General features: G+C 49.1%; 8 protein-coding genes across 8 annotated transcripts; 4 read left to right on the forward strand and 4 right to left on the reverse strand.

Annotated features, from left to right (window-relative positions):
• Window positions 1-735: 735 nt before the first annotated feature.
• BKA67DRAFT_653709 (uncharacterized protein) lies at window positions 736-1,306 on the forward strand (the record flags this gene model as incomplete). Its single annotated transcript, XM_046106421.1, has 2 exons — window positions 736-837; window positions 893-1,306. 2 exons carry the CDS (start codon window positions 736-738, stop codon window positions 1,304-1,306), a joined length of 516 nt encoding a protein of 171 aa, XP_045964666.1.
• A 571-nt stretch (window positions 1,307-1,877) lies between these two features.
• BKA67DRAFT_653710 (uncharacterized protein) lies at window positions 1,878-2,633 on the reverse strand (the record flags this gene model as incomplete). Its single annotated transcript, XM_046106422.1, has 2 exons — window positions 1,878-2,414; window positions 2,580-2,633. 2 exons carry the CDS (start codon window positions 2,631-2,633, stop codon window positions 1,878-1,880), a joined length of 591 nt encoding a protein of 196 aa, XP_045964667.1.
• A 1,477-nt stretch (window positions 2,634-4,110) lies between these two features.
• Window positions 4,111-5,406, reverse strand: BKA67DRAFT_530631 (uncharacterized protein; the record flags this gene model as incomplete). The annotated part of the gene is made up of 3 exons (XM_046099269.1): window positions 4,111-4,735; window positions 4,798-5,098; window positions 5,202-5,406. The coding sequence occupies 3 exons, from the start codon at window positions 5,404-5,406 to the stop codon at window positions 4,111-4,113; spliced, it is 1,131 nt and encodes a 376-aa protein (XP_045964668.1).
• A 7,500-nt stretch (window positions 5,407-12,906) lies between these two features.
• On the forward strand, window positions 12,907-16,879 carry BKA67DRAFT_548343 (CHAT domain-containing protein). The gene has a single exon (XM_046101509.1). It carries the CDS (start codon window positions 13,060-13,062, stop codon window positions 16,732-16,734), a length of 3,675 nt encoding a protein of 1,224 aa, XP_045964669.1. The 5' UTR covers window positions 12,907-13,059; the 3' UTR covers window positions 16,735-16,879.
• Window positions 16,880-19,218: 2,339 nt separating this feature from the next.
• On the forward strand, window positions 19,219-20,893 carry BKA67DRAFT_548350 (5-carboxymethyl-2-hydroxymuconate isomerase). Its single transcript, XM_046101510.1, has 4 exons — window positions 19,219-19,819; window positions 19,881-19,955; window positions 20,009-20,303; window positions 20,356-20,893. The coding sequence occupies exons 1-4, from the start codon at window positions 19,502-19,504 to the stop codon at window positions 20,658-20,660; spliced, it is 993 nt and encodes a 330-aa protein (XP_045964670.1). The 5' UTR covers window positions 19,219-19,501; the 3' UTR covers window positions 20,661-20,893.
• Window positions 20,894-21,135: 242 nt separating this feature from the next.
• On the forward strand, window positions 21,136-23,677 carry BKA67DRAFT_653714 (fungal-specific transcription factor domain-containing protein; the record flags this gene model as incomplete). Its single annotated transcript, XM_046106423.1, has 4 exons — window positions 21,136-21,341; window positions 21,402-22,173; window positions 22,251-22,451; window positions 22,505-23,677. 4 exons carry the CDS (start codon window positions 21,136-21,138, stop codon window positions 23,675-23,677), a joined length of 2,352 nt encoding a protein of 783 aa, XP_045964671.1.
• A 142-nt stretch (window positions 23,678-23,819) lies between these two features.
• Window positions 23,820-25,047, reverse strand: BKA67DRAFT_530636 (trihydroxytoluene oxygenase; the record flags this gene model as incomplete). Its single annotated transcript, XM_046099270.1, has 3 exons — window positions 23,820-24,302; window positions 24,365-24,940; window positions 25,015-25,047. 3 exons carry the CDS (start codon window positions 25,045-25,047, stop codon window positions 23,820-23,822), a joined length of 1,092 nt encoding a protein of 363 aa, XP_045964672.1.
• Window positions 25,048-26,318: 1,271 nt separating this feature from the next.
• Window positions 26,319-27,714, reverse strand: BKA67DRAFT_55511 (F-actin capping protein). Its single transcript, XM_046102047.1, has 3 exons — window positions 27,589-27,714; window positions 27,099-27,517; window positions 26,319-26,914 (listed from the first exon to the last, which is right to left on the reverse strand). Exons 1-3 carry the CDS (start codon window positions 27,618-27,620, stop codon window positions 26,511-26,513), a joined length of 855 nt encoding a protein of 284 aa, XP_045964673.1. The 5' UTR covers window positions 27,621-27,714; the 3' UTR covers window positions 26,319-26,510.
• Window positions 27,715-27,882: the final 168 nt, after the last annotated feature.

The raw sequence follows: 27,882 nt of genomic DNA on the forward strand, positions 1-27,882 counted from the left end.
GGATGGCGTCTAGGACTACAATACATCCTTATGATGCCCATGCTTCCAACAGCAGAACGGGATTGTCGGATCTGGGGATCAAATAACCGGGGTTTCGTTTGACCACCTGTCTAACACTTCGACAATCATGAATTCGAAGTGATCATGAATTTGGACTGGACTATGCATTTCATGCCCCCCGTCGTAAAAGTGGCTACAGTGCGTACTCTATATAAGGTGCTGTGCTTTTGCTTTCCATTCCTGAGGGCTTCCCGGCCGAATCTCCCCAATTCTGTAGACCTTGAGGGCTTCCCTGACCTAGGTTAGTTCATGTACCTAACCTTACCGTATTATACAGTAGGCTACCCCTAGGTCTGTACATAGGTTGCTACGGTAGGTTAATTATTGCTGGCGGGCGTCCATTTTCTGGCAGAAGCGACCAATTCCACCCCCACTTCAAGTCTAAGGTTAGGTTAGTCTAGTCTAGCACCAGATCAGCAATCGATTGATTCTTCAACATTCTGACCGCTTGCGCTTGCGACATCATACTGGAAGCTCGCGTCAATCAAAGTACTCACCAACCTGCAAGGCCGTTTCGGTCCCCAATCTCTTGCAAAACGCGACAGTCCAAGGATCAACAGGTCGTCAGCGCTTCCAGAAGATCACACACAACCTGGCCGAGCCAGACCCTGACCCTGACCCCTCCTCAGAGCCACCCTGTGCAAACACCAAAAGGAAAAACCCCCCCACCGAACCATGGCACAAGCACTTTCCATGAAGGCCCCTCACATTGGGCCTTCGCCTCTGGGCATCGGCAGCAAGCCCTTTGTATCCAAATGGTCGAATCGTTATCGCGGCGTATGTGTTTCCCCTTCTCCGTCCCCGTACGAAAACCTGACAGTTTTCATCACAGGCCATCATCCAGGACCTCGAGCCCAACGCCGCACTCTCCCTGACGCCCTCGGACCCCATCTCGCTCGCGCTGATCTCTGCCTTCGAGCGCGAGTATACCCACCTCACCATCATCGACTCGTCCTCCAAGTCGCTCCTGGGCTACGTCTCGATCCCCCATCTCCAGGCGCAGCTCGACAGCGGCAAGGTCCGCCAGGAGGACCCCATCTCGGCCGCCATGACGCGGTTCCAGCGCAAGGGCCGCAAGTACAAGGTCATCACCATGGCCACGCCCCTGGAGGAGCTCGAGGAGTTCTTCGACGGCGGGCTGCAGAAGCAGGATTTCGCCGTCGTGACAGACGAGGCAAGACGGTTCGTGCTTGGTGTTGCGACGAGAGAGGATCTGGAGGAGTTTGTCAAGCGGAGACCTGCCTAAGCGAGCCATACCATGAAGGGGAGAGAGGACATGTGGCATGATGGCCGCCGATAACGGGTGGACATGTTGAGCGTGCCACGGCACCTGAGGAGGATAGAAAGGCATACTACCGGCGTCTTGGAGTTCTGGTCGAGGACATTTGGGACAATTCAACACTCGGTTTGCCGTTTAGGGACTATTGGCGGGACGAATCATGTCCGATCGCCGGCTCAACGATTAGTTAGTCTCAGCTTGGAAGGCGACGAACCGCTTGCGTGCGTGGAGAAAGGAGAAGAAGAAAAAGAAGTAAAAAAAGAAAGAAAAAAAGAAATGACAGTCACATGCACGTATATAGAAACCCTCGTCTGGAGAGACCCGCATATGGGCGGTGTTCTCTAGAGATCAAGACTACAATCTAAATTTTACTGACATGCCTCCGCCGCGAGGATACCTCGGCTACCTATATTCTCATGGTGATCCGATATGAACCATGTCGTCTATACAGACACCCATACATGGGGGTTGGCTTCATGTATGCGACTCGTCGCCTCGGCGATACCAGCGCCACTTTGAGCTGCCTTGTGCGGGAGCCCTACTCCGATATGAAGTCATAGACCAATCTCAGCTCGACCTTCTTGTCCTTGTTCGTAATCACGATGTTCCTGGCATACCGCCTCTCTCCGCCGACAGTCTGGAAGCCCCAGACCTGCGCCACCGTCCAGCCGGCCTCGGCCTCGACCCAGTTCACGACGTGCAGCGCGCCGCCGGGGCCCGTCTTCTCCTCGTCGCTCTGGAGCCAGCCCTCGGTCAGGAAGTCGTCGCCCAGGAGCTGCTCCTTGACCTTGGCGGGCAGGGCGTCCGCCGCGATGTAGAGGGAGCGCCCCTTGACCTTGCCGAAGAGCCAGTCCGCGTGCTCGCGCGGCGTGTCGTCGAGCGTCCGGTGCTCCGACGTGCCCTTGATCCCGCCCGTGGCTGTCTGCTCGATGTCCAGGTGCGGCTTGCCGTCCGCCGCGTCCGTGTACTGCTTGACCTGCAGCGTCACTGTCGCCAGCCCGATGGCCTTGCGCGTCATCCAGCCGATGCCCTGCAGGGCCAGGCCCGGCTCGACGTCGTCGGAGAGGGTCTTGTTCTGCATTGAAGAAAGGGTCCGTTAGAAAGGCACATGTTCGGGCGGATAAGAACGTAGTTGGCTGTGAAGTTGGAGGGGAGAGAGAGAGAGAGAGAGAGAGAGAGAGAGAGAGGGAGGGAGGGAGGGAGTGACTGTCGTAGTTCGGACAGACCGAGGAGATCTTACCATAACCCATTTGCCTCCAAGGTCGCCGATTGTCTTGTTAGCCGGTGCTGCCATCGTGAGATGTATATGGAGATCTTTTAAAAGATGACGGTCAAGAAACAGCGTAATGAAGGATAAATACGGGGAATTGGCGCCGAAGCAAAGAGATAACAAGCAGAAGAATTGTGGTAGGGCACCTCCTAGTTTCAAAGTGGTCTGATTCTAGGATCTTAGAGAACCATTGAAGCAACTGATGTTGTTTCCGAGCGAGGGTATGCAGACTGGGCGATTTCTTATTATGCAACTTTGTCATCTACCTGCCCTAGTGGCTAACGATCATATGCCTTCGTTTGCGACGTTTACGAAACCGAGGCATCATGTCATCGTCCAAAAAGAAGCTCCATCCTGGTCCAGTCCAGGGTGAGGGGCATGTCATGGCATCGCGTTTTGGCGGACATGTGGGTGCTAGACTGCGGGGTGCTCCCCTGCTGCCCTTCAGCATCACAGGCCAGCCTTTTTTATCGTCATTCCCTGGAGGTACCTAGGTTAGGTATGTAGTTAGTCCTTACGCTTTTAGCAATGAGCAGAACTCGTAGGATGCATACGATACCGAGAAAGAGTTAGATTCGGCATAATCCCCTTCCTGCTTGCATGCTGAACGGCTCTTGCTACATGGTATACTGTGATCCAATACACTGGGACGCACAAAAAGAAGACCACTTTAAGGCAAGGCAAGGATTGTGCCCTGAGTATCTGCGTCGCCTGTGTTCTTCCTAGTCTAGTAGAGCGGATCAAGGCCAAGAATATCAACCCTACCCGTGGACCATGGTATCAATCATGGCGACGTCGACAATCAAGCAGCAGCTCAAAGGTCAAGAAAGATTAACAGAACGTCTTTGGGTCGAGTCTGCGTAGATTCCGACAGCCATGACAGACCAATCCCATCGTGGGAAGGAGTTCGTATCCAATTAGGGGCCAATATAGCTAGGTCGAATAATAACCGCCTTCCGAGCCCAATCAGACATAAATATCTTCCTGAATCGTTCCGAGTAATTACGACCCTGCGTGGCAACTTGGGAAAACTACACTGAAAGGAATGTTGCACGCTGGTTTGGCAGAGCTGGGTCGTTGGGTGTCTAGAATTGCTAGGTCTGCCACAGTCTACAGCTTTTCTTGGCTATTTTATGTCATTAAGCGTTGATGGTTTGTCTCCCTCTATTTCTTTTTGCTTCCTTTTTTTTTTTTTGTTTTCTCCTTCGGTAAATTTTTTTTTCTTTTCAGGCCGCACATAGATAGGTTACTACTTCTGCCGTGTGAGTAAGCTCACAAAGAAAATGAAAAGGATATCCTAATCGTACAGTGCCACATCATGGTATGGCTGTCGTTGCTTTCGTAAGATGCAATGCGTTCAAGCAGGAATGCCCTATCCCCTCCAATCGGATGGTTGCTCCCGAGATGCAGGCATTGTCAGTCACAATCTCAGAGCAGCCGAACGCTTCGAAGGCCTCCGATCATTGTCCCATGCCTATCCACTAACTAACGAACTCTTCAATCATGGCCACCACTTCATCTTCTTGTAGCTTTCGATGACCTCTTCCAGCAGTTCCTTGGTGATCTTGGGCTTCTGGTATTGAAAGCCAACAATCTTCTTCAGCCGCGAGCCGTCCATGCTGAGATCAGTGTCCTTGAGCAGTTCCTTTTCCATGAAAGGTGTCAGCGGCCCCGTCCTCGTGATGCCGGCATCTGTTTGCAGATCTGCCCATGGCCCTAGGACTTGGTCGTTGACGTCGTCCACGACGCTGTCCATGTTCAACCTTGCAAAAGAACTGATGAGTGTACCCTGGAAGCCAGTTTCGATACTGAAAATCTCGCCGATGAGGTTGGCCATGGTACCTTGCGTCGTAACACCCTCATCAACCACGTTGAATGTCGGAGTGGCACCCATCTCTTTGGCATCCCAATTTGCCTTTCCGTCATCGTACCACTTGGCAACGTCCCAAAGAGCCCTTGTAACGTCATCGATATGTGCTGTATTCGTACGTAGGTCCTTCGTCCACAGCCATTTCATCTCATCCTCCAAGTGCTGATATACACGTGCCATGCAGAGAGCTGTAGCGACCCACTGGGAAGCAAAGGGACCATACACGTGCGCCAGCCTCACGATTACAAGGTTGAGCCTAGAATAGACGGGCAAGTTAGTCGGTGGCAGAATAGCAAAGGCATACTTGAGCGTACGTACCCCTCAATCTTGGCCAGTTGCTGCTCAGCCTCTAGCTTGAAGACAGCGATCTTGCTCCACGGCTTCAACTTGTCGCCCTCCTTGCTGGGCGCGGAATCCGACTTGTAAACCATTCCTGTGCTCAATTCCACGAAGCACCTCACTTTGCGCTTCGCGGCTTCTTTGCCTACTGCCAACGACAAGTTAAGCGACCTCAACTTGTATACCTCGTCCTCTTGAGAGTATCTCGTCTCCCCGCCACAGTTGAAGACGTAATCCCATTGCTTGCCATCGGCTCGGTCGAATATCTTGGCTAAAGCTTCTGCGACGCGGACACTGGTGTTAGCAAGTTCTGGTGAGGGCGGGACGGATGGGTGTCACGAGCGGTAGTATGCAGTGCATGGGGGAGATGGAATGAGACATACGCTCTCTCGTCGCGTCCGCCTGCATGAATCTATCTCCTGAACATGCTTCTTCGAATTCTGGCGCTAGCCATGCGAGCTGCGGCAGCACCTTGTCAACTACCCTTACTTCGGATGCAAGAGCATTCTTCTGGATATGCAAAGCGAGGAAGCGACCAATATATCCCAAGCCGCCGATGATGAGCACCGACGGTTTGTCGCCCGCCATGTTTCGTCCCAAGCCTTTGATAGAAGCCGAAGACAGGCTGGTGTAGGTTGCTGTTAAATTGCTAGAGGGGTGGGTTGGGCTACCGCGCGGGGTTTGGGAAGACTTGGGATTGAAGGGCCCCCTTGGGACTTGGGACGCCGGAAAGTTCTGAGGTTGTGACGTTGGGTCCACTAGCGGCACGACGGATTCAGGAGATTCAGCCGGCTCGGGAAGGGTGAAGATGGAGTCTATGTTTGGAAAATGTTCTTCTTCGTTGGGAGCACCGGCGGCAGATTTGGCTCAGTCAGTCCGTCTGGAAAGGCCAAGTGTAAGTGTACAAAGTAGGGGAAGTTTAGCGCATGAAATCGAAATATGTTGGTGAGGTTAGATATCAAACATGGACAAGCGGATCCCAGACACTAATATTGCTCATTTCACTCTGTAGGAGGAACCAGCCCGACAAGTCCCATGCGGGAAGCCCACAGCCCTATATAGACAGACTGGAGCTAAAATTGACCCTGGATATTGAGCAAGGAGATACGGTGTCAGGGCCAGGCTGATGTCTGTACAGTAGATTGCACGTACAGCCATAGGGTCAGAGGACGACATTAAGGTATGTGTGCGTGGTGTGTGTGCTCATTGATGTACATGTGCGATGCGAGTCGGGGCGCAGAGAAACCGGCAAGGCCTCTTCTAAACACAAACTGCCAACTGGACTATGGGGGGCCCTACGGATCCGTACCAAGTAACCTAGAACAGGACAAAAGAGGGAAAGGACAGAGGATGGGAGTCGCAAGCCCAGCAGCTGCTCCAGGAAGAGGAAGTCAATTGCGACGGGTGCGGACAAGGACCATGGAACCAACGAAACCATACTAATGGAGAGGCCGCCACGACTGAGCCGGCGCCCTTTTGGAACTGAGCATGAGGTGGAGTCGAAGAACCTAGCGGGTTGAGCCTTTCACTGTTAGTCCTAGACGGGCGTAATGCAAGGCTTGCAGGACCCGTGCCGCCCATGGTCGTTGATAGTACTAGGTATCCCTCCACAGATAACAACAGGGAATCCCTTCTCTATGACTTTGAGGTAGACAAGCGCTACTTGAGATGGGGATCCGACAGTTCCTGTGATTCAGAAAAGAAGCAGCGAATGCATGGCCGCCTGAGTCTCCTGCGAAATCCATCCGATCAGCACTCGAGGCTGATGGAATATATGAGTGAGAATACTTTACAGTAGACTAACCTCGTCTAACCTGAGTATTAATCTCGATTGTCTGACGCGTGGGCTAACAGCTAGCCGAAGCCAGTGCAAAAGGTCAGCGACTCAGGCATCGATACCTATTCAGCAGCCACGGAACTAAATCCGCTGAAATATAACTGGCATCATACATCCGGTTTATATCCTCGAGAAAGAATAACTCTGCCATGCATCCTGCTCGCCGGGCATCTCGACATCCCCAACGAGTCTGGAATACCCCCTCATTCAAGACATCCCATTTTGTTTTTAACAGACACTGTGTTCCTGCCCATTACTGTGAGAGATGGCGAGGGATATGCAGCTGTGCCCCCCTCAATCAAATCGGCAGTCATTTTAGCAAGCGTTCTCCGGAGGTTTTAAGGTTCTCAGACGAATGCTTGACAGATGCAAGGTACCAATACCTGCTCCAAACGCTGCGTGGGGTGCACACGAGCACAAAGCGGTAAGCCAATACCAATGGCTGAATCCCATTTCCACGGTTCGCAATGTCCAAGACTGCAGTCAAATTCTAACTCTAGGAAACACCGAAACCACCTGCTGTGCTATGTTATCTCACTGTGTCGCAGATTCTGTCCTACCGAAATCATTGAGACAGAGCCTGATGATATGCAGCCTTACACCCAATGTTTGTCTCCCATCAAACAAGAATCTCCTTCGCAGCACCGAACCACACCAGTTTTGATAATGTCATTTGAATTAAGGGCTTAGTCCGAGGTCGTTCCTGTAGTTAGTTGATGGTTGCTCTCATTACACGTACATCCAATTGATATTGTTACGCGCGGACGCAGGGAGGTCCTTGATGGCCAACATCCGTCCATCGTGCTGCTGCTGGGCGTCTGCTCGCATACTAATTGGAATCCGCCATGCTATTTCGCGATGCCTGAAAAGGGGGCAGACATCGGCGTGGTCAAGACCTTGCCCCAGCTTCCCTGGGTTAAGGGGAACAAAATGTTTCTAGAAAGATTCTGCGCAGCATGCATCCTGCCCGTTACATCATTAACCCTGCATGAACGAATCCACCGGAGCAACCTTGAGTTCAACAGACCCCAGAACCCAGAACCCATGACCAAAAATGTTTGCTATCACGAACGTGTTGCATTGGTGGATACAGTGACCCCTGCAACATCGCTGCACCGATTCTGCATTTCGAACTTGACTTGCGTAATGAACAAATGTCGGATGCCGCTGTCAAACAGCAAAACAAAGACGTCGCATTAATTTCCGTTAGAGTTTTCGGTTCTGCAAAGTGGTAATAGGGATCTTCAAAGTCCATCATCTGCCGAGGGGATAAATCTATAGAGGCGCCCCAAGACCAGGGCTTCCGAGAATCGAGTGCGCCGGAGATAAGCCCCGCCAGTGGAAATCGCTCGCTGGGTTGTACGTGTTCATCGCCAATTCCATTCACATTACATCATGCATTTAATATGCAGGAGAAGTGTTAGCCGCGCCACATCTGACAATGGCAAATTCACTGGGAATCTTCAGCACGATCTTCACCTATTTTCACCTGTCCCGGCAAGTATGAAACTATGCGTGAACAATTTTGGATTTACGACGTTGTCTTACAGCTATAGGGTTTGTCACGAGCGATCACCCATCATGTCTTGAATATTTTGAATCGACATTGGTAATGTATTGATAGCTACAATGGATGATGACACAAACTACAGCCTCATTCTGACATTCCCTGAGAATTGGATATATATTCCTTATGGAATGCTCGACTCACGACTGTGTTGTTCGGAACAAACTCAAATGTCCCCCGGACCCAGATCAGGAAATCCTTCTCTTTAATTCTCAAGGGTAGGATAGAATCACCAAGGCTCCACCTTCTGATCACTCGCGATACATAGGAACAAGTAGCGATCTTCAAGGACGTGCTGCACGGAGATGTGGTCCAGTGGTTATGTAGCCTTGGCACTCGGACATGGGCGTTGGTGAATTTCCACAATGAGCCGCAAACGCTCCTTGAAGGTGAATATTAATCCTGGCTCAAAAATGCAGGCCACTCCCGTATCTGCAGTCTTAGGACAACTCATGCAGCTTTTGAAACAATTTTGCATATAATATCGGCCAGCCCGTCCGCCACTGTCCACGGATCGTAGCAAGGTCAAGTATAGCCAATACGTCCGGAAACGCATCCGACACATTTGACTAGGGTGCGCAATTCTTATTGTGATAATCCGAACGGCATTCCTTGCACAAAGTAAATCTGCGCCCGGCCTAGCTCTTGAATCAGTCCTCCATTACTCAAAACGTGCCATCTAATCGGATCCAAGCGGGTGTATCAAAGTAATATGATATCCTTCCACACAACATTTGCTGTAAGAGTAGCAACTCCGCCATTCCAATTCTTAGGAGGAGAGGTCAGGGGGACTACCTGCTTTCATGACTGTGTGCAGTTTCAGAGCGCTGAGACCTCCTAGTGGTCGTGTCACCCACCAAGAGGTTGGTGGCCACTGCATCAGAAGTCGTTATGACCACAGTTCTTAGACCAGATCCTCACCCAAGTAGTGCCATGTAATGGATGCCTCGCTTGGTAGCCTGGTAGCCTCTTAGAGACTAGATACAATGTGCGATTTGCGACAGATTTCCATGTCTCTTTTTCACCTCGTATCAGAGCTCCGTCATGACCACTGTACGTAGTCACATATCGAAGCCCTACACGTACTGCAGTCAGAGCTGCCGCCTACCTCGGAAAGGATGAGTGATTTCATTGACCTCTCCCACTTTTCCAATAACTATTGTTCATCACTCTGTGTGGGTCGTCCCAGTATGCACGGCCCTGTTGTCCAGCGTGAAGACGCTGCACCACCTCTTGAACCGCAACAAGACTTCGATCAAAAATAGAAAATTCTCAACAATTCATTTATCTCATGATAATTTTATCTAGTATTCATGAAGTTATTACATTGGGGAATTTTAGTATATAATGAGATAGGATGGCGTAGAAGTTGACCTCAATGTCATGGACTCAGGAGCACGACCTTAGCTTCTTCAGTTTATAACAAGGAACGGAACAACATTGCACGGCAGAAGCGTGATCCGAGAGTGTATGTCAAAGGAAGCCTTAATGAAATATGGCCGATTTGTCCAGTCTTAGATCATTGCGGATTGCAATGCTCGAAATTTCTTTGCTATCTCAATAAAAAGATTAGAGCCTAGTGAGATTTTGCCGGTTCCTTCATGTTGGGTATGGGATAATGGTTTATGATACAGTCATGTCGAATAAGACATGGAGGTTAACTTTTGGTAGGTGCAAAATTGGTCCATGTCAAAATCATCATTTAAAGAGTTGGGAGAAAAAGCACCGAGGGGGCAAGATCTTCAACAAATTTGAATGAACTTACGAGTGTATTATTAAGTGTATGCGACGCTTCGATGCATGGAAGCTCCATTTACTTCGAAAATAAGCGCAAATATCGATAGTATACTGTAAACAATAGATGTGCTTAATGTAGCGCTGGCGTCACTAAGAATAGCGTTGAGCAATAGTGGGAAATGGCAAGCATTTATCCGAGTCAAACTTCACAAGACAATAAAACGAAAAGTTTATCTATATTGATCAACACCGACCATTAAATATCCTAATGAATACTAATAACGAGCTTTCTGGTTGCTAATAGCCACTGTTCATGTGGAGGGTTAGGTTGGCTATAATATAACAAAGTAGCTTTGGTAGAGACAAAGCTCGCCTCCTTTTATTATCCAGACGACAGCTAGAGAATCATGGTTACCACTTTCTGGACTGACTTGTTATTATCCATACATTCCTGCTCGCTTCAAATCTCGATATATTCAAGGACCTTGCCAAGTAATATCTTCTGTGTAAATACGCCATCTTAAACTTCGCTGATTACGTGCTACAGCACTGGCTCGACCTCTTCCAGCTCTCCGTCCTCATAACACAAACCCCCCTCGTTAGTTTTGGTGTAAATCGTAAGATTTCGATATGCGGGTATCATTGCTGGCTGATGACTTTTGATGCCTCATTGCTTGGTAAGAACGCTCGTACAGACCACGCTGCCATATCTGCCAGTGACAGACAGTGCTCGCTGTACTAATACCAGGGCCTACAAGCTCGAGAACCACATCAGCACCCTCGGGGAATAATTATGCCACGTGAGTCTCGAGGTCTTGATCGAGGACAACGTGACCTGCACCGGCATCTCTCAGCCTCCGCACCTTTTCCTTTTTCTTTTCTCGTGGCGGCAACAATCGCACACCGTTTAGCCTTAGCCAGAAGAATTACCCAGATGCGGACATGGTTTCAAAAGCAGAAACAAGCCGGTGTGAATTTCACATGCGCCTGGCCTCCTCATGATATCGACGGCTTTTAAACTTGGTATATCATCCAGTTCATCAGAAGCCCCCACTCTGGTCCGACAACTGTCCACTCTATGCCTTCCCGGCCGACGACAACACACAGTCAGGCGCCTTGCCACCAATATGAGGATGATAATTGGCAGCCCAATCGTGACGAACCACATCGCGTGTCTCTCAGAAGAACTTACAAATGATGTGCCATCGTCGCTTGGATTGGCTGACGAGTCATAGTCAACAGTCACACCTGGCATCCAGGCAATTTATATCGAGGTTTAACACGGAAAATCGCAGAAGTGTGAGACTTAGGTTCCCAAAATCGGAGGATTTCTATGAGATGCGCCCCCAACATTTGCAACCTCTTGCAGGATCCACACTCGTCGGAACTAGGACCTTGTGAGAACTCTGCTACGTCCTGACGTAGCGGATCTGCTATATCTTTCTTGTCGACATTGAGTGTCCTAATTATCAAGTTCATGTGGACTACTAGCTTTCTTCCATCGTCGATCTTTAGGCTTCTAGAATTCGTCTTTGGATATTTTCCGTAGTATAACGAAAACGTGCATCAACTCTTTTGTCCAATCCGTTGAAGGCCCGAGGTAGAAGTTATTGCGCTCGACACGATTGTAGATAATTCCCATCTGCCCGACTTGGTGATTACGTATATGGTCATTTTCCTGGTCACTGCATATCGCATCAATCCAGAGGAATCGATCATCCTCAAACAGCCTGCGTAAGTCTTTGAGCATATGCCAGGGTTCACTTGTTATAGGTGGCTTTGAGTGCCAAATGCAAATCACCTCAGGCTTGGCTACCGAGCCCCATCATCGGAGTTTGACTCGATGGTTTTCACGGCAATTGTATCCTCGGCCCCTCACGATATAGTGCGCATAGGATTGACCTGTACGGCCATTGCAATAGAAGCAACAGAGCCGATATCAATTTGGACGACAAACAGCACTGTAACCGATGTTGACGCACTGAATAGTTAAGAACACTTTTATCTCTTTCGGCAACTTGTGCAGGCAATGTAAATTGTGGTGTGCCGTTTGTGGCAATTGTGGTATTGTTGCCATTATGGGGCGGATCATGTATGTATTCATTGCCATACATTATGCTTGGGTACACTAAGAGGCGGAAACGGCGATTGGATATGGGAGGAACATTCGGGTAAGGCAGATAGGCAATCGCCTTATGCGCCGTGTAGATGAAGTTCATGTTCTAGTCTGGACTAGATTAAATGACAAGATTCAGCTAACTAATCTCCCTATAAAGGCCGCTACGCATGCCGCCGTTCCATTCATATCCACCTACTAACGCCCCACAAGCTTTTCTCGTAACATGGTTATTCATTGTTTCTGCGAGTTATATGATCAGTGCGAAACATGGGGCCTCGGATTCAAATCTGTGGCACCTTACAACCCTGACGGCATCAGCTCTGTTTCCATTTGCGAACCAGAGTAACCTAGGGAAGTCGAGTTGGATATGGTATAACTACTCAAATTATGCACTCATTAATGCGATGAGTATTAGTGCTAATTAGTGGGTAGTTCCGCTGAAACGTTGGTTGATTTATTGGTAGCCTCCGGGTTCTTGTTTGAGTAAGTGGTCTAATGTTACCTGGAGGTTTGCACAACATAGGAAACAAAATTTAAAAAAAAATTCAATCACCGTGACAAAATTCTAGATGTCCTGTCGAGTTGCGGCCTTTCGCCCTCCTTCCGTCTTTTAACATAAGGTCCATCAATATCAAAGAACGGGTATCGAAATATATACGGCAGTGGTGGCTCGCGGAATAGAAGGTGACGTAAAATTGCTTCACGCTACATCAAACACATAGAACATCAAGCAACTAGCGCGACAGTACTAGCTTCGGAAATACGTGATAAAATTTCTACTGCAATGTTTGGTTCTACAAGGACCGTGATGCATGTGAGGCTGCGTTTGGCTGCGGGGCTTTGACTACCTCTCCACCAGCTATCTCATTGGTGTTCTCCATGTAAATAGCTCCGACTGATTTTCCTACCACTCGAGCGTCTCAAAATCACCAGTAGCTTTTGCTGGAACGCCCAAATAGCCTTTGACGTGTCGAAATAATCATGACCGAGGTTAACGAAGCGATCCGGGCTGCCCAAGCAGCTGTTAACGCAACCCACCGAGGGGATAAACTTTGGGGTATGCATGTACATAATCTCTCGCATCAATTCCTCCGGCAGTACCACGAATCCGGTGACGCGAACGACCTGAAGGAGGCGCTTCAACTAGCACAAGACCTTGTCGATGAAAGCCACGAAGACGATATGGGCTGGCCAATATATGTGGGCTTGCTTGGGATACTTCTCGGAAATAGGGCCGAGATGACAGATGACCGGTCCGACATCGACGAAGCGATACGACGGCTAGATGCTGCTGTCAACGCAACGCCTGAGAACAATCGGCGGTGGCCAATGCACGCACATAATCTTGGAGTCCAGTATGGAAGAAGACATAAGAGAACTGGCAAACGTGAGGATCTTGATGATGCTATTCGGATATCGGAGGCAGCCGTTGGCGCGACGCCTCAAGGTAACAAATACTGGCCTGAATATTCTAACCAACTGGCGACTGTTCTTGGATATAAGTTCCATTTAACAGGGGACTTGGCAGATCTTGAAAAAGCTATTCAAGTATCGCAAACAACCATGGATCTGTCGCCCAGGAACACTCCAATTTATGCCACACTTCTGCAAAATCTTGGAGACCTTCTCGCATTCAGATCGCAAAGAACAGGATCCGTGTCTGACGTACTAAAAGCAACCGAAACACTACAGGAAGCTACAAATGTAATGGCGAAAAGCAATCCGACTAGACATTTCATATTAAACAGCTTTGGTAATCGTCTTGCGGAGAAGTTCGTGTATACGAAGGCGATCAACGATCTCGACAAAGCCATCCAAGTGACACAAGAAGCCCTTGAGGAGGCTCCCCAAGATCACCCAAGCCGAGCAAATTATCTCAATAACCTTGGGTTCCATCTAGGCACTAGATTTAACGAATCTGGAGCTGTCAAAGACCTCGACAGATCCCTGGATGCAATCAGAGAAGCTATAAGGATCACTCCTTCAGACCATTCTGATATAACCAGTTATCTACAGAATCTTGGTGATCGACTTGGGGCAAAGTTCAGGCTCACGGGAAATGTTTCTTTACTAGAAGAGTCCATTCAAGCCGCAAGAACTGCTCTGGAAAGAACTCCCAAGGATAGCGCAGCACGGCCAGCACGCTTACATAACATTGGAATTCGCCTTTGGGACCGGTTTGGAAAATCTGGCTCTATGTCTGATCTTGAAGAAGCCATCAGGTTGGAACAGGAGGCTGTAGACACAACCCCACAAGATCATCCACAGAAACCGGCGTATCTTAATGGCCTAGGTTTATTGTTTGGTAGCCGATATACAAAGGTAGGAGCGATATCTGATCTCGACAGAGCCGTTTCGTTTGCCCGAGAGGCAGTAAATGGAACAGCTGAGAAAGATGCCAATTGGATAACATATGCGAACAATCTTTCTAATCGTATCGGGCTCCGCTACCAACGCACAGAAGCTATGAGTGACCTCAACGAAGCTATCCACATAGCCAAAATAGTGGTCGATGCGACGCCTCCAAACCACATCGACCTTGCTATGCATCTACAAGACCTTGGGCACCGATATTTGAATCGATATGAGCGCTTGAAGAGTGTTGATGATTTAGATCAAGCTATCCGTTACACGACTGAAGCGGTCGAAGCAACAGATGAAGATAAACCGAGCTGGCCGATATATCTCAATAGCCTTGGGGTGCTCTCCAGAGAAAGGTTCTACAATACTAGAGCAATGCATGACATCGATGGCGCTGTCTATGCTGCAAAATGTGTTTTGGCTGTAGTCCTCGAAGATGATTCAAACTGGGCAATGTATGCGTATAATCTTGGCGCTAGCCTCGGAGATATGTTCACTAAGACTCTGGACGAGGATGAACTTAGCGAAGTCATCTATTGGCTGAGAGAGGCCCTGCACCACTCAGGATCGCCAATACCTATCCGCATCAAGGCTGGCAAATTCCTCCTGGAGTGGTGTGCAGCCATGTCAGACTGGCAAGGAGCTTATGAAGCCGCAAAGACATCGATGTCCCTGGTTCCAAAGCTTACATCAAGATCACTTCAAAACGCTGATAAACAATTTCTGTTGAGTCAGCTTGTTGGGCTAGCTTCTGATGGGGCAGCGATGGCCCTGAAATTAACCCAAGATCCGCTTACTGCACTTGACTTGCTGGAGCAAGGTCGCGGCGTGGTCGCTGCAACACTAGAAGAAATGCGGACAGATGTTTTAGACTTTCAGGAGACACACCCAGAACTAGCCCAAAGATTCATTGATCTTCGCAAAGAGCTAGAGTTGGCTCTTTTGCGCGATAGCGGCCTGCCTGAGACTTTGAGACAGCCTCAGACTAGATCGTTTTATGACATGAATAGTGAGGCGGATGATTTACTGACGGAAATTCGTAGCCAACCAGGCTTTTCTGACTTTCTCACTACCCCAAACAAAGAAAAACTGTTGGATGCGGCAGTAAACGGCCCTCTTGTTGTAGTCAACGTTAGTGAATACCGTTGCGACGCAATTCTGATTGAACAGGATCAGATCCTGTCCCTGCCGTTGACACATCTCCGTCAAGATGAAGTCAATGAGAGAGCAAGAAGTTCCGATCTAAGCAGTCGTGAAACTCTTGAATGGTTATGGAGAGCTGTTGCTTCTCCTGTATTGAGTGCTCTGGGTTTTACTGAGCCAGCAAGAGACGGCCACTGGCCGCATATTTGGTGGATTCCCACGGGTGCCTTGAGCAAGATGCCCTTACATGCCGCCGGATACCATTATGGCGACACTTTTGAGACAGTACTCGACAGGGCCATGTCTTCTTACAGCTCGTCCGTCAGGGCAGTGATACATGGTCGCCGACACGCGAACCCAAAAATTCTGCCAACAGCTCCGACACAGCTCCTTCTTGTCGCGATGGAGAAGACACCAGGGCTACCAGAGGCCGCCATATTACCGTTTGCGACCAAAGAGGTAGAAATGCTACATGAACTTTGCCAGTCTATGCCTCTACGGCCAATTCAGCCAACACCGCGAAAGCAAGAAATCATGTCTCATATGCCAAACTGCAGGCTTTTTCACTTCGCTGGCCACGGATACACATACAACGGCGATCCATCGAAGAGCTGTTTGCTTCTTGAGGATTGGAGTAGCGATCCACTCTCAGTAGGTCTGCTTTCGCAGATGAACCTGCGCAAACACGCACCATTTCTCGCTTACCTTTCCGCCTGTGGGACTTCACAAATAAAGGACGCCAGATTTATTGACGAGAGTATCCATCTCATCAGCGCCTACCAGCTGGCAGGGTTTCGTCACGTCGTCGGGACCCTGTGGGATGTCAATGATGAACTTTGCGTGGATATGGCGAGAATCACGTACGAGGGGATGAGGGATGGGGGTCTGACGGACGAGTCAGTATGCCGTGGCCTTCACAATGCGACGCGCGAACTGCGAAGTCGCTGGCTGAACGGGCAAACATCAGAAGATAGAGCCACTAAGACCAACGGTGTTTCAGTTACGGCGGAAGTGAGTAGCACGGCGGCTCAGAGCGTCGACGAGGACCAGCTGAAGCAATATCGTCCAGTGAGAGATATTCAAGGTGAGGAGAGCGTTGAAGAGGGAATAGAGTCTCTGCCTTGGGTCCCCTATATTCATTTTGGAGTTTGATATGGACCACATATCGTAGTCAGCACAGGTACCTTACCATTCTTATCACCCAGCCGCTGGAGCTAAGGAAGTTCAGCTTGTATAGAATTGAAATTATTATTGATTCAACTTCATCATGAACTTGTTAAGTCAATTTATTGAATCCGTTGACCGCCATGAGTTGTTTGGCTACTAATGTGATAAAGAGTGTACCGGCCTAGCTCGCTCACGGTTTCTCCCATATAAGGGTTTTCAAGTTGGGTTGACCCATGCACTTTGAGGTATACAGTTTCTCCAGGAAGAAACTTGTAAATATATGCATTGGTAGTGCCAGTGGTACATCGAGGTTTTCGGAAGCATGGAGGTTCTACCCACAACTCTCTTAGACGTAATCAATTGTCTTCCCTCATCGTCTCAGATGTCGATTCTCGGGCTTCCAGACCTGTTCGCAGATTTTAAGCTCGCCGCATATCAGATAGGCCCTGCAGTCCCACCGTTTTTGCTTCGGAGGATTCTTGTCTGTCATCGTTGGTGGGCAGCTAATTCGTGTTGCGTTCACCTAACTTTCGTGTAGAATTTGCATACCAGATCTATCCGCACTCATCAGAGACTGAACAACTTATGTGTTTGATGAATATAGCTAGAATCCCGCCCAAATCTGTAGTGGACGAAGAAAAGAGGCTGTTTGCGTGTATCAGTCAATGGAATGTGCAGTTTGGCGGAGCCGGTCGTGCATGAGAAGAGACGAGATGCCGACGGTAGGCCATGATCTAATTGTTTGCTGCCCTATTACACACGACTTTCACATGATGAGCGATCCATGCGGAATTACCATGGCATTTCCTGATCCGCTATATTTGGACTCGTTCCACCACCATCTTACCCTAATCTCATTACTACGCAGTGCGAAAATAGTCCTTAGCCTGCGAACGCTGCCAGAAAGCTCTCCTCGAGGCTATTTGAGGAACATGACTGACCTCAGAAAGTGCAGCAAGTAACTGGAAACCTGGTCGAAGTACCTCGCAGACATGGCGAGGTCGGGATTCTTGACAAGCATAGCCGGCACCAGGAGTATGTTTGTGCAGCTGCACGCAGCTTTCATAACATTTGCAACCAGCATTTTGTACCCGATTCACCGCGGGTGTAGTCAAGAGTGTCAAAATAAGCAAGGTGAGTTTATACTTGACTAAGGAAATGCTGAGGTCGTTGCATTTTGTCAAATATTTAGTTCCCCTTTTATTTTATCGAAAATATCCCTTATAGTCGGGGTTTCATCTGGGCGGCCGCATCTCAAGAACAGAGCAGCTTGCTCTTCCGCATCACTTTTCCTTGTATTGATTGAGAAGAATTAAGCGCGCGCGAACGGTCAAAACCCTCCAAATATATGGAATGAACCATCCACAGGATATCTCGGTCCATAATCCTCAACTAACTTGGAAAATTAGCGGCTTCTACCCTGGAGACGGCCACGTATCAGCGCCTGTCGACCAAGTTCTGGAAAACATCCTTATCTAAGTGTTCAGGATACTACGAGATATTGCGCCCCTCATCTTGCTTTGTTAGAACCCCATCTAACATGATATGGGGTGACACTCTTATAACCAGAAACCTTACGTTATAGGGATTTTGAGGTTCCCATATTCTCAAACACATCAATAGCGTTACTCATCAGATCGATGGCTCTGTGTCATCATCATGGCGGTGGTGAGCCCACTGATTATCTACACAACCACCATCAGTACATCACTACGTCTTACGATTACCATAGGCTTCATAACGATGTTCCCGGCTCTCCTTTCCAGCTGACGTCTGTTAGACTGTCTGAACCTTTTTTTTTTTTTTAGCAGGAGCTATGTTAGTGCCACACGACTTTGGAAACAATAACGAAATATGTCATCGGAAAGTATTTTTTTTTTTGTTTAACAAACTTTGGTATGCTAACTCAGGATCTCCGGGATGTTCAGAACGAACCTGCAGTGCAACGCATTGTGCTGCCGATGCTGCTTGCAAATTCGAAAAACCAGCTTCAAGGGCCCTTGTGTGAGATGACTGGAAAGCCTTCTTCCATGACCATGCAGACAGAGATTGATGATGAACTCAATCTTGACCGTTTTGATGATCTAGACTAACCTTAGACAACTATTTTGAGTACGCTAGTCTAGCTTGGGTAGAGCATGGCTTTGACCTGGCCATACGTAAAGCCATGACCAGCAAAAATGGTCAACACTGAGTCTTTACATAGAAACAGAGTGACGGCGTGCTCTGATATGATAGGACTCACATAAGTAGCACTAAATCGATTCAGAACGCACAACACAAAACATGACTTGCTGTCTCTTACCAGCTAACCAAATAATATCTGTCGTTCCCACGGTTGATTAGTTTGCCGTGAGGTCACGCGCGAGTCAGGTTGGCGCTCTGTTGTCCGCATGTTGAAAAAACCCAATACATAGCACGTTGCAACTGTAGAGGTGGAAACCGACAATGGGGACTGCCGCTTGGGCATATAGCGGGCGCACGGGAGGTGGGGTAATCTGGGGTTTCAACTGTGAAGCTGAAAGTAAGGGAGAACGAGGGTTGTTCCTGCGGGACATTGAATGGCGGGACCCTGACGCGGGTAGTGGGACACGATGCTATACCATACAGATCAATCACCCAGGGGTCGCCCAGAATAAGATGCTCACTGCTAAGGTTTTCCTGTATGTGGGACAAGGACGCATAGTTGGTGCAGTATTCCCCTATCGGCTGGATCTTGCACGAATGGAGTGTCCACGGGTAATGTGGATGCATGTCCTGCGGACTTCGGACCTGGCATTGGAGACCTTCTTGCGCCATCTTAAGTAGATACCGCACCGCCCAGTCGACTTTGCCCTCCGTCATCGTAATCACTAACGAAGTGCGCGAAAACATCACCATCATGCCAGAGTGGACGCATCTAATCAGGTTCCTCGCTGTCGAGGACGACCAAGTCCACTTAGGTCAGTTGGTGGACACAACACGCGATGCTGGTTTAGACAGTGTTGACGGCACCGAGATCAAGGCATATTTGATCAACGGGGACATCTTCAATGGCAAGGTGACCAAGCATGTATACACGGTAAAGAAGGTAAGTGTTTTACCAGGATACTTCTCATAGGCATAGAGTATCGAAATTAACCCAACTATAGTTGCTCTCGCCGGTTTCTAAAGAGCAGTGCAGTTACATTCGTTGTCTTGGTTTAAACTATTTAGATCATGCCAAGGTAATCGAATCCGCCCCATCTTTAGAGTGTTCCCCAATACTGATCCTGCGTAGGAGGCAAACCTTCAACTGCCAGCAGCTCCTATCTTGTTCACTAAACCGCGCACGGCTCTTACAGACCCGTTCCCGGCCGCTATCACTGTACCGAAGTGTGCGCAAGATGAAACGAGCGATTATGAAGCCGAGTTGTGCGTCATCATTGGGCGAAGTGGTCGAGATATACCCGAAGAAGACGCCTTGAACTATGTGCTGGGGTATACGTCCTCGAACGACGTCTCTGCAAGGAACTTGCAAATGATCACTACGCAATGGTCCTTCTCCAAAGGGCTTGATAACAGTTGCCCGATAGGTAAGTACAGAGGACTGAATTTATCGACCCAGACACTAACAGCTGTATGCAGGCCCTGTTCTAGTATCCCCAGCTGTGATTCCCGACCCGCAAACGCTGAAGATCAAGACCATTTATAATGGAGATACAGTACAAGATGGACACACCGGAGATATGATCTTCAATATCAAGAAGCAAATCTCATATCTGTCTCAAGGTACGACTTTAGAGGCAGGCAGTATTATCCTGACAGGTACCCCCGCTGGCATTGGCTTCTTCCGAAAGCCTCGTGTGTTCCTGCAAGATGGCGGCGACGTGAGGGTTGAGATTGAGAAAATCGGTACTTTGGTAAACAAGGTTCGATATGAACAGTTCTAGACTAACTAGATAGCAACTGCAATCGACTTTCAATGAACAGCTAATGCATATATTATCAAGAGGATGGGGCCTCTATAGGAACGGAATCACTCCGCTTGGAACAACCTCACTAGTTCCATCCGCCTTTGAAGTCTTTCTTTTTGCTCGTCTACATAGTAGAGCTGTCTCGACAAGCTGAATGAAGCCCAAGCTCCAATCGACCATAGTTATTTCCCACCCAGATTCAGTGAAGTACTCAAAAAAATATGTGCACGGTCCCTTGCAAGTGGATCTGCGGGGTAAGTAGCCCTGCAAACTTGCGCAAAGCCCCAGCCTACAGACGCTTCAAAGACGCCTGATGCCAGGCTGCTTCAATCAAGCACTCACACAACCCTGTCACCGCTTACTCTTATGGTCTTGCTAATCTAACTTGGACTTGGGGCTGGAAATGGAACAATCTACCCGGCAGATATGTTACTGAGGGATCGAAAAAGACATGTCAGGTGTTGACCCAGCACTCCCGGAGGACCCAACACTCCCGGAGGCCCCTATCAGGAGAAGACGACGGCAGAAGCAACAGCGAAAATGTGAAGAATGCGGCCAAGTCTTCTCCAAGGCGGAACATTTAGCGCGCCACATACGGTCGCATACAAAGGAGAGGCCGTTCCAATGTTCGCTGTGTGGAAAAGCCTACAGTCGCCAGTCAGTCATCTAACTCGTGACGAGTATTTGCCTTCGTATCCCCAGGACTGACTCCAGTAGCGATTCGTTACTACGACACTCAAGGTCGCACACAGACGGAGCTGAGAGCCAGCATGCAGATGGCTCGCACCTAACCATAGGGCCATCTCCATCTGTATCAAGAACTGAAGACAGTCCTCTGCCAGAACTGCAGGGTAAGAGGGTCAGCCAAATGGATGCCTCCGAGGTTGGGGTAGATGGCTCTGCCAACTGGCAGCCACCGGAGAGTATCGGCACATTTCACACCCCTCAGCACGAAGTCGATCAACTGCTCGGAGGCGCTTTTGAGAGTCCTGGTGCTCCAGTGCGGCTGCAATCTGCGCAATGGCCTCAATATGCTGCAAATAATTCTGAAATGTTGTCTCATAACACGTTGCCGGATTTCTCTGCCAATTTTCAGAATATGTATACCGACTGCGGCTATCTTGGCGTTGGTCAAACTTTCCAGGAACCGCCTTGGCTGCTCGGAAGTGATTTCAATTTTCACAGTCTGAATCTTCCGATGAGTCTCTCAGAATGGGGCCGCAGCAATTCTGTAGGCTCGTTTGATCATTCCCATATCCTCAACGATGCAAATGTCATGAGCGACACACCTGACGCTCAGTCAGCATCGAGATTGAGCTCTGCTGTTCACCATCGATGGTTTACTCGTATTCCTCGAGATGACGTGGGTCAAAGACCTGCTGAGTTGTCATATCATCGTGGCAAGGTAGACGAGGCGTATAGAGAAGGACTGTCCCACCGACTACAGCCTCGTATAAGCAACGCGGCCCTACCATCAGCGGACTTTTTGGTAAGTGATACGGTTCTGACAACCATGATCTACTCGACAATCAAGTTCAATTGTAAAACTATGCTAACCTTCGTAAGAATCTGTGCATTAAACTTTACTTCGCCAAATACAGACCTGTGTTTCCCCTTATTCACGAAGCCACATTCAGTCCATCAACTGAAAACGGATTGTTGCTTCTATCAGTATGCTCAATGGGTGCTCTTCTTGTAGGTTCAGCAAGTGCCACAGCCCAAGGGCGCAAAATATTTCAGACTTTGAATAAAGCCTGTCTAGCATCTGTGAGTTTTTCTTAATCCCTTCTCTACTCATGATTACTCAAGCCTTACCTTAGTGGGAGAACTATCTGAGTCGGGATCCACGAGAGATGCTGGCGCTGGCCCAGACTGCTCTCCTTGGACAGAGCTTTGGTATGATGTCAGGCCACTCACAGGATTTATGTATGACTGAAAGTTTTCATGGCACTGCAATTGCTTGGGCAAGGCAGTCTGGTTCCTTCAACGTCCACGCATCGACACCAGAGCTCGTAGAAAATGATGAAAACTTGGAGGTCACGTGGAAAGCATGGGCACGTCACGAAGAAGCTGTACGGTTAGTACTCGGATTGTATGTCCACGATTCGGAATTCTCAACAACATTCCACCACGAACCACTACTACGACATACCGCCAGAAGGCTTCCAGTGAGCTGCACCGAAGATCTCTTTTCCGCCCCATCTGCTTCTGAATGGTATGATGTTCTCAAGAAAACTCGATTGCCTGCGGGCCCTGGCCAGCTCGGAGGCAGTACCACCCTACATCGATCTAACACTTGGTCACATACATATTCAAATGCACTTCTAGCTGGAACGTTGGCGTGCATTCAGGAAACGAGGTTGTCCAACCTTTCGAGTACATCGATACACGATTATCGACGCTCCTTACTGCAATGGCACAAAGATCATTCACGTCATATTCAAGATCAGATGCACAACTATCACAGCTTGATGGGGCTCTGGCATACAGCTTTTCTTATGCTCTATGCCGATTTCGACCTCCTGGAGCGCTCAATCGGACGCGATGGAGATCATGCTAAAGACCAAACCTTGGATGCAGTTACAGCATGGGCCAATAGCTTCCATGGCATGCTAGGTATTCTACATGCGCTTTTTGTCAGAAGACATTTAGAAGCCTTGGCGTATGGGATCGAGCCCACAATTCATATCCCCAAGTCCCTGTTCTATTCGGGAATAATTACATACTGCTATTTAAAATTCAGGTACACAGGCAATGGAGGAGCGTCCTTACTAGACGACAGCAGCGTTGAGGTTTTCAGGACATCATTGCCAGGCGAACAACTAATTCACGTGAAGGGCAGAATTTTACCAGCTATGCTTTCAGCTATAGACAGCAGCCTCCTCTGCAGCTGTATTGACCTGCTGCGGAGAATAGGTCATTGGGGCATATCACAGAAATATGCTTCAATACTAGAAATCCTGTTGGAGGATATCGTGCAGTCAACACATTAATGTAAACAAACTCGATTTTGAAGACAAAATGCTCCATCCGGTACTAGAGAGCTCGCAATTCGGGGGGTTGTTTTTTTCTCTCTCTTTATCTTTTTTTAACGCGAAACATTCTTAGTAAATAACGACACTTTCACCAATTACTTTATTGCAAGAATGTTTTGGGCACTTCAGGTCCCCAAACAGCAAGACTTTCGTCGCCCGCTGGACCGTATCCAATCGGGGTATCAATGTTGATCAGGTCACCATCCGCATAGTGCTCAACCATGTTTCCCGTCGTGTCCCACCAGTAATCGAATATCTGGCTGCCCAAAATATGACGTCCAACACCCCATACGCTTTTGTACCCCTTGGTCGCTAGCCACTGGTGACCGAGCTGTTGCGTGTCAAAGTCATGTACTTCGAATGAGCAATGGTGTACATGTGAGGTGGCGTTCGTCGACATAAAGAAACTGTGGTGGTCGACATAGTCTTGTCCTCTGTCGATATGTGCAAATACTGCGACGATCTTCCTTTGACCAGTCTCGGTGGGTACATAAAGAAAATCGGTGGGGACTATATTGAAGTTCTGCGTGTACCATTTGAGTTGCCTGTCAAACTCTTGTACACACAGTCCAAAATGACCCAGCTATAGTATCAGGTCAGTGGTACATACTCTACATATCCTCATGATCGAGGGGCGCCCCATACCTTGTGTACAGCGGCCGGGCCGACTTCAAATCGCTGGAACTCTCTGACCCGTGGCTTCTCTGTCTCGTAGTTGACAACGAGCTTTTGGGGCAGCTGGCCCACTTCGGCGGGTTCTTGACCATGAATGAAATTGATTGGAAATCCTTCAGGATCATGTACCGTGACGATGGAACCACCACCGGGAGAGTCGTCGAGCCTCCGAATATCCCCAGCACCTGGCAGTCCGGCAACCTTTTCCAGGTCCTTGTATGTCTCCACCTCGAACGTGCCGCCGAGATACTCCTTCGGTCCCTTCTGCGCATAGTAGACGTACTGATCCGGGCCGTAGCCCCTGAACCATATCTTGTCGCCTGTCGACTTGACGACATGCATGCCGAAGTCCCTCATGAAGGTGGTGATCTCGTCTAGGTCCGGGTGCTGGTAGCGCATATGAACCAGCTTCACAAGCCTGACCTGCTTCTCAACATCGATGTTGTTCTGCTTCCGCCATTCCTCGATGGTGTCTCGGTCCTTGCCGATTGCCTCGACATCGGCGACGGACGCCCCTTTGTTGGGCGTCACATCGGAGCTTGCGACCTGGAACACCACATGTCAGTTCGAGGGGCCAGTGCCTTTGTCACATAGATATCCTCATCTCGGTGTCCTCTTACATCCGCCGAAGTTTCCGTGCCAAGCGACGGCATTTCTGTGTCTTTCAAAACTTTTGATGCAGCTACTAATATCAAGTGTAGGCAGTTTTGTTTCTTGGTAGATTTCCGATTTACACGACGAAGCTCGAAGTGGATGCGGTCGGATCTCCAATGGCTCCGTAAGTACTAGATATAAACGTACTACCCCGGGCTTGCCCCAGTTCGAGGTCACATTATCCCAACAAAGGTCTCTGTTGCGGTCGCCATCATCTGCCGTTCAGCCTGAACCATCATTGTGGTGACATGTGAGGGATGTGCTTTGATTGGGGGGGCTTTATAAGCATTGACTAACGTGTATCAGCTCACTCAACGCTGAGCACCATGGCATTCGGCGAAGCTGGCTTGCGGGACATTGTAGAGTCCTGCGGCGGGACCTTTCGACACGGTCCTTTGGAGTATACAGACATAATTAGTCCAAGCCTGGGGTCAATCCTCCCCGCATTATCTTAATTGTGCGGGGTTCTCATGGCAGTGCGTGGGGTACCGCAACCATCAATGCAATGAAGCGGCCGGCTTTTCCGGGCAGACAAACTTTCAGTGGCTCATACATTAGGTGGTGGAGACCTTATAGTACGGTATTCCGACCAACCGGAGTTTTCTTCATCCTCCCGAGGTTGTTATCACTGTATGTGACAGTATGCAATCAAATATGATGAGGCTACAATGTATATTGAGCCAGTTTGTGATTGCCATTGTTGACCGATCATGCTCTCGTCAACTCCACTCTTTGCCGATTTGTTACCTCTTGACACAACCTCAGTTGAAGTTACGTCTACAACACGTACAATATTTTATCAGTAAAATTGTCCGAGGCTTTGAGGGTAGGAGTATAACGTGACTATTTTACGTTCAAATAGCACAACAACCTGTACGGGCCGGTGGTTGTGTGTGTGAGCCATCCATTGATGGAAGTCCTTATATCCAGCGTATATCAAGGCGCCCTCAGAGTCAAGCTTTAGCCGAAAAGGCTGGATCATTGATCTCTCACTAGTTTGGAGTAAATGACCAGAAATATTTGTTACAAACAGCTGGCTTATATCACATGCCAATTTCCTCGAGACAGCTGCCCTCATCGCATGAAAGTACGAACAACATTTGATGAATTCTGTTCGATAGCATATGCATGATGGACTACAAAACTGTCCACCAGGCGACTCCCAACAATGTCAGCAATTTCTTCCAAGGCCAGGAAACCCTAGCTGAATAATTCAAACAGCCTTTGATAGCTGCACCGTGAAGTCTTGGCTTCTGCACAATGGCTCAAAACCACATACATAGCGCAAACCCAGTCAAGTCGTCCTAATGGAGGCCCTGCCGGGATTCTTACTGATTCAACTGCAACGGTTACAAGTACTTGCCTTGGATGGAGGATGTATTTGGTATATTCGGTATATTTGGTATATCTGGCATTTCCACTTATTGGTTGCGTTGGCTCAAGGCATGCACTATTGCACAGACTAATCCCGCGAGAACCTGTTCATGCTTCCGATGAGCTCTCTTTGGGCTTGTCGGTCTCTGCCGGCATCGCTCAAGGTACCCACGCTTCTGAGGTCACCGACAACATCCTTTGCCTTGCCAAAGTAAACTTCTTGCAACAGGTTGCGCATCTTCAGCTCCATGTCCTCGACAAGCTTGCCGATATTGGCAATCTGTTGCTCGTCGTTCTCGGCCGGCAGCTCAGTCTCAATCTGACGTGTCATGTTGCCACTCAAGTCCAGATCACCCAGCCCTGATCCGCTCGCTGAAAGAGACAGGATCACCGTCGAAGTGAGATTGTATTGTGTGACTCGCGCGCGATCGATGGCTTCGAAAACGTGGATTGAGTCCCACGATCCTTCACCGGCGCTGCCGGGCTTTGCTTCTATTTGCAACCGTCAGCTTGAGGTCCGAAGCGGCATGTTGAAGAAATGAATGGCAGACGCTTGTGTGCCTGTCCATCTCTGATATCCCGGGTCTAATATATCGAGACGTCCAATTGATATCATTGCTGGGGGTGTACCCAAGGATATCTCTCCAGCGCCCTCGCGATAAAGGTATAGACTCACCTTTCTTCAATAGCACAACGCCGGCAAAGCCGTCGTCCAGGTTCCAGAAGTATACACTGCTCACACCGCCCTCGTAATAGAGCTCCCGGTAGACGTCAAAGGCCTCATTGGCCTTGACCTCCATTCTTCTGACCTTGTCGCTGGGCACGCCTGCGGCGCCGGCACCATCTCCAGCACCTCCGTCACCAAGACCGCCGTCGAGGGGCGGGTCGAACTCGTTAGACCATGGCGATCGGTAGCTGTCGCCGTCTCGGTTGTAGTCGCAAAGAAGGTAGTCGCGACCGGTCTGTTTGCAGCGGCGGACGGTGAGGGGCTGGTCGACGGAGGAGAGTAGGTCTTCGGTCAGATCGGGGGCAAGAGAGATGAGCGACTGGAGATGTTGTGTCGTGTGTTTGGGGTTCAGGCGGCGGAGTAGATCCCTGAGAGATGAGGGGGTTAGCTTGGCCTAGCTTCGGCACAGCTCAGTCGGGGGGAATTCACGAGCGCTTACAATGCCGAATCGAAAGGGTCTGCGGAAGCCATGGTGATCGTTCTGGTCTTCCTGAAAGCCCCGGAACTGGAATGAAGGTACTGAGGTTTGTTGGAGCCTGGGGGTCGGAGGGAATGTTGGCGATGGTGGGGGTGTTGTTCACATTCACCTCTCTACATGCACTAAAAGGTTAGTGGCCTACAGCACCTAGCAGCGCCAAGACTGAAGGTTTCGGGTGCTGAATGTGGGGCAACAAGCACAAGCTTGTGTATGGATCATCTAACGTTCAAGGGCTCTCGCATGTGCTTGTCTTCT

The sequence above is a fragment of the Truncatella angustata genome (genome assembly GCF_020726525.1).
Source record: "Truncatella angustata strain MPI-SDFR-AT-0073 chromosome Unknown BKA67scaffold_1, whole genome shotgun sequence".
Lineage (NCBI taxonomy): Eukaryota > Fungi > Ascomycota > Sordariomycetes > Amphisphaeriales > Sporocadaceae > Truncatella > Truncatella angustata.

Excerpts from the sequence above, each read along its gene's own strand:
- BKA67DRAFT_548343 (XM_046101509.1), top strand. The coding sequence starts at position 13,060 with ATGACCGAGGTTAACGAAGCGATCCGGGCTGCCCAAGCAGCTGTTAAC.
- BKA67DRAFT_548350 (XM_046101510.1), top strand. The coding sequence starts at position 19,502 with ATGTCCTGCGGACTTCGGACCTGGCATTGGAGACCTTCTTGCGCCATC. Across the intron at positions 19,820-19,880 it reads ATGTATACACGGTAAAGAAG|TTGCTCTCGCCGGTTTCTAA; the intron begins GTAAGTGTTTTA and ends ACCCAACTATAG. Across the intron at positions 20,304-20,355 it reads TGATAACAGTTGCCCGATAG|GCCCTGTTCTAGTATCCCCA; the intron begins GTAAGTACAGAG and ends AGCTGTATGCAG.
- BKA67DRAFT_55511 (XM_046102047.1), bottom strand. The coding sequence starts at position 27,620 with ATGGCTTCCGCAGACCCTTTCGATTCGGCATT. Across the intron at positions 27,518-27,588 it reads GACCCTTTCGATTCGGCATT|GGATCTACTCCGCCGCCTGA; the intron begins GTAAGCGCTCGT and ends CTCATCTCTCAG. Across the intron at positions 26,915-27,098 it reads CGTTGTGCTATTGAAGAAAG|AAGCAAAGCCCGGCAGCGCC; the intron begins GTGAGTCTATAC and ends GGTTGCAAATAG.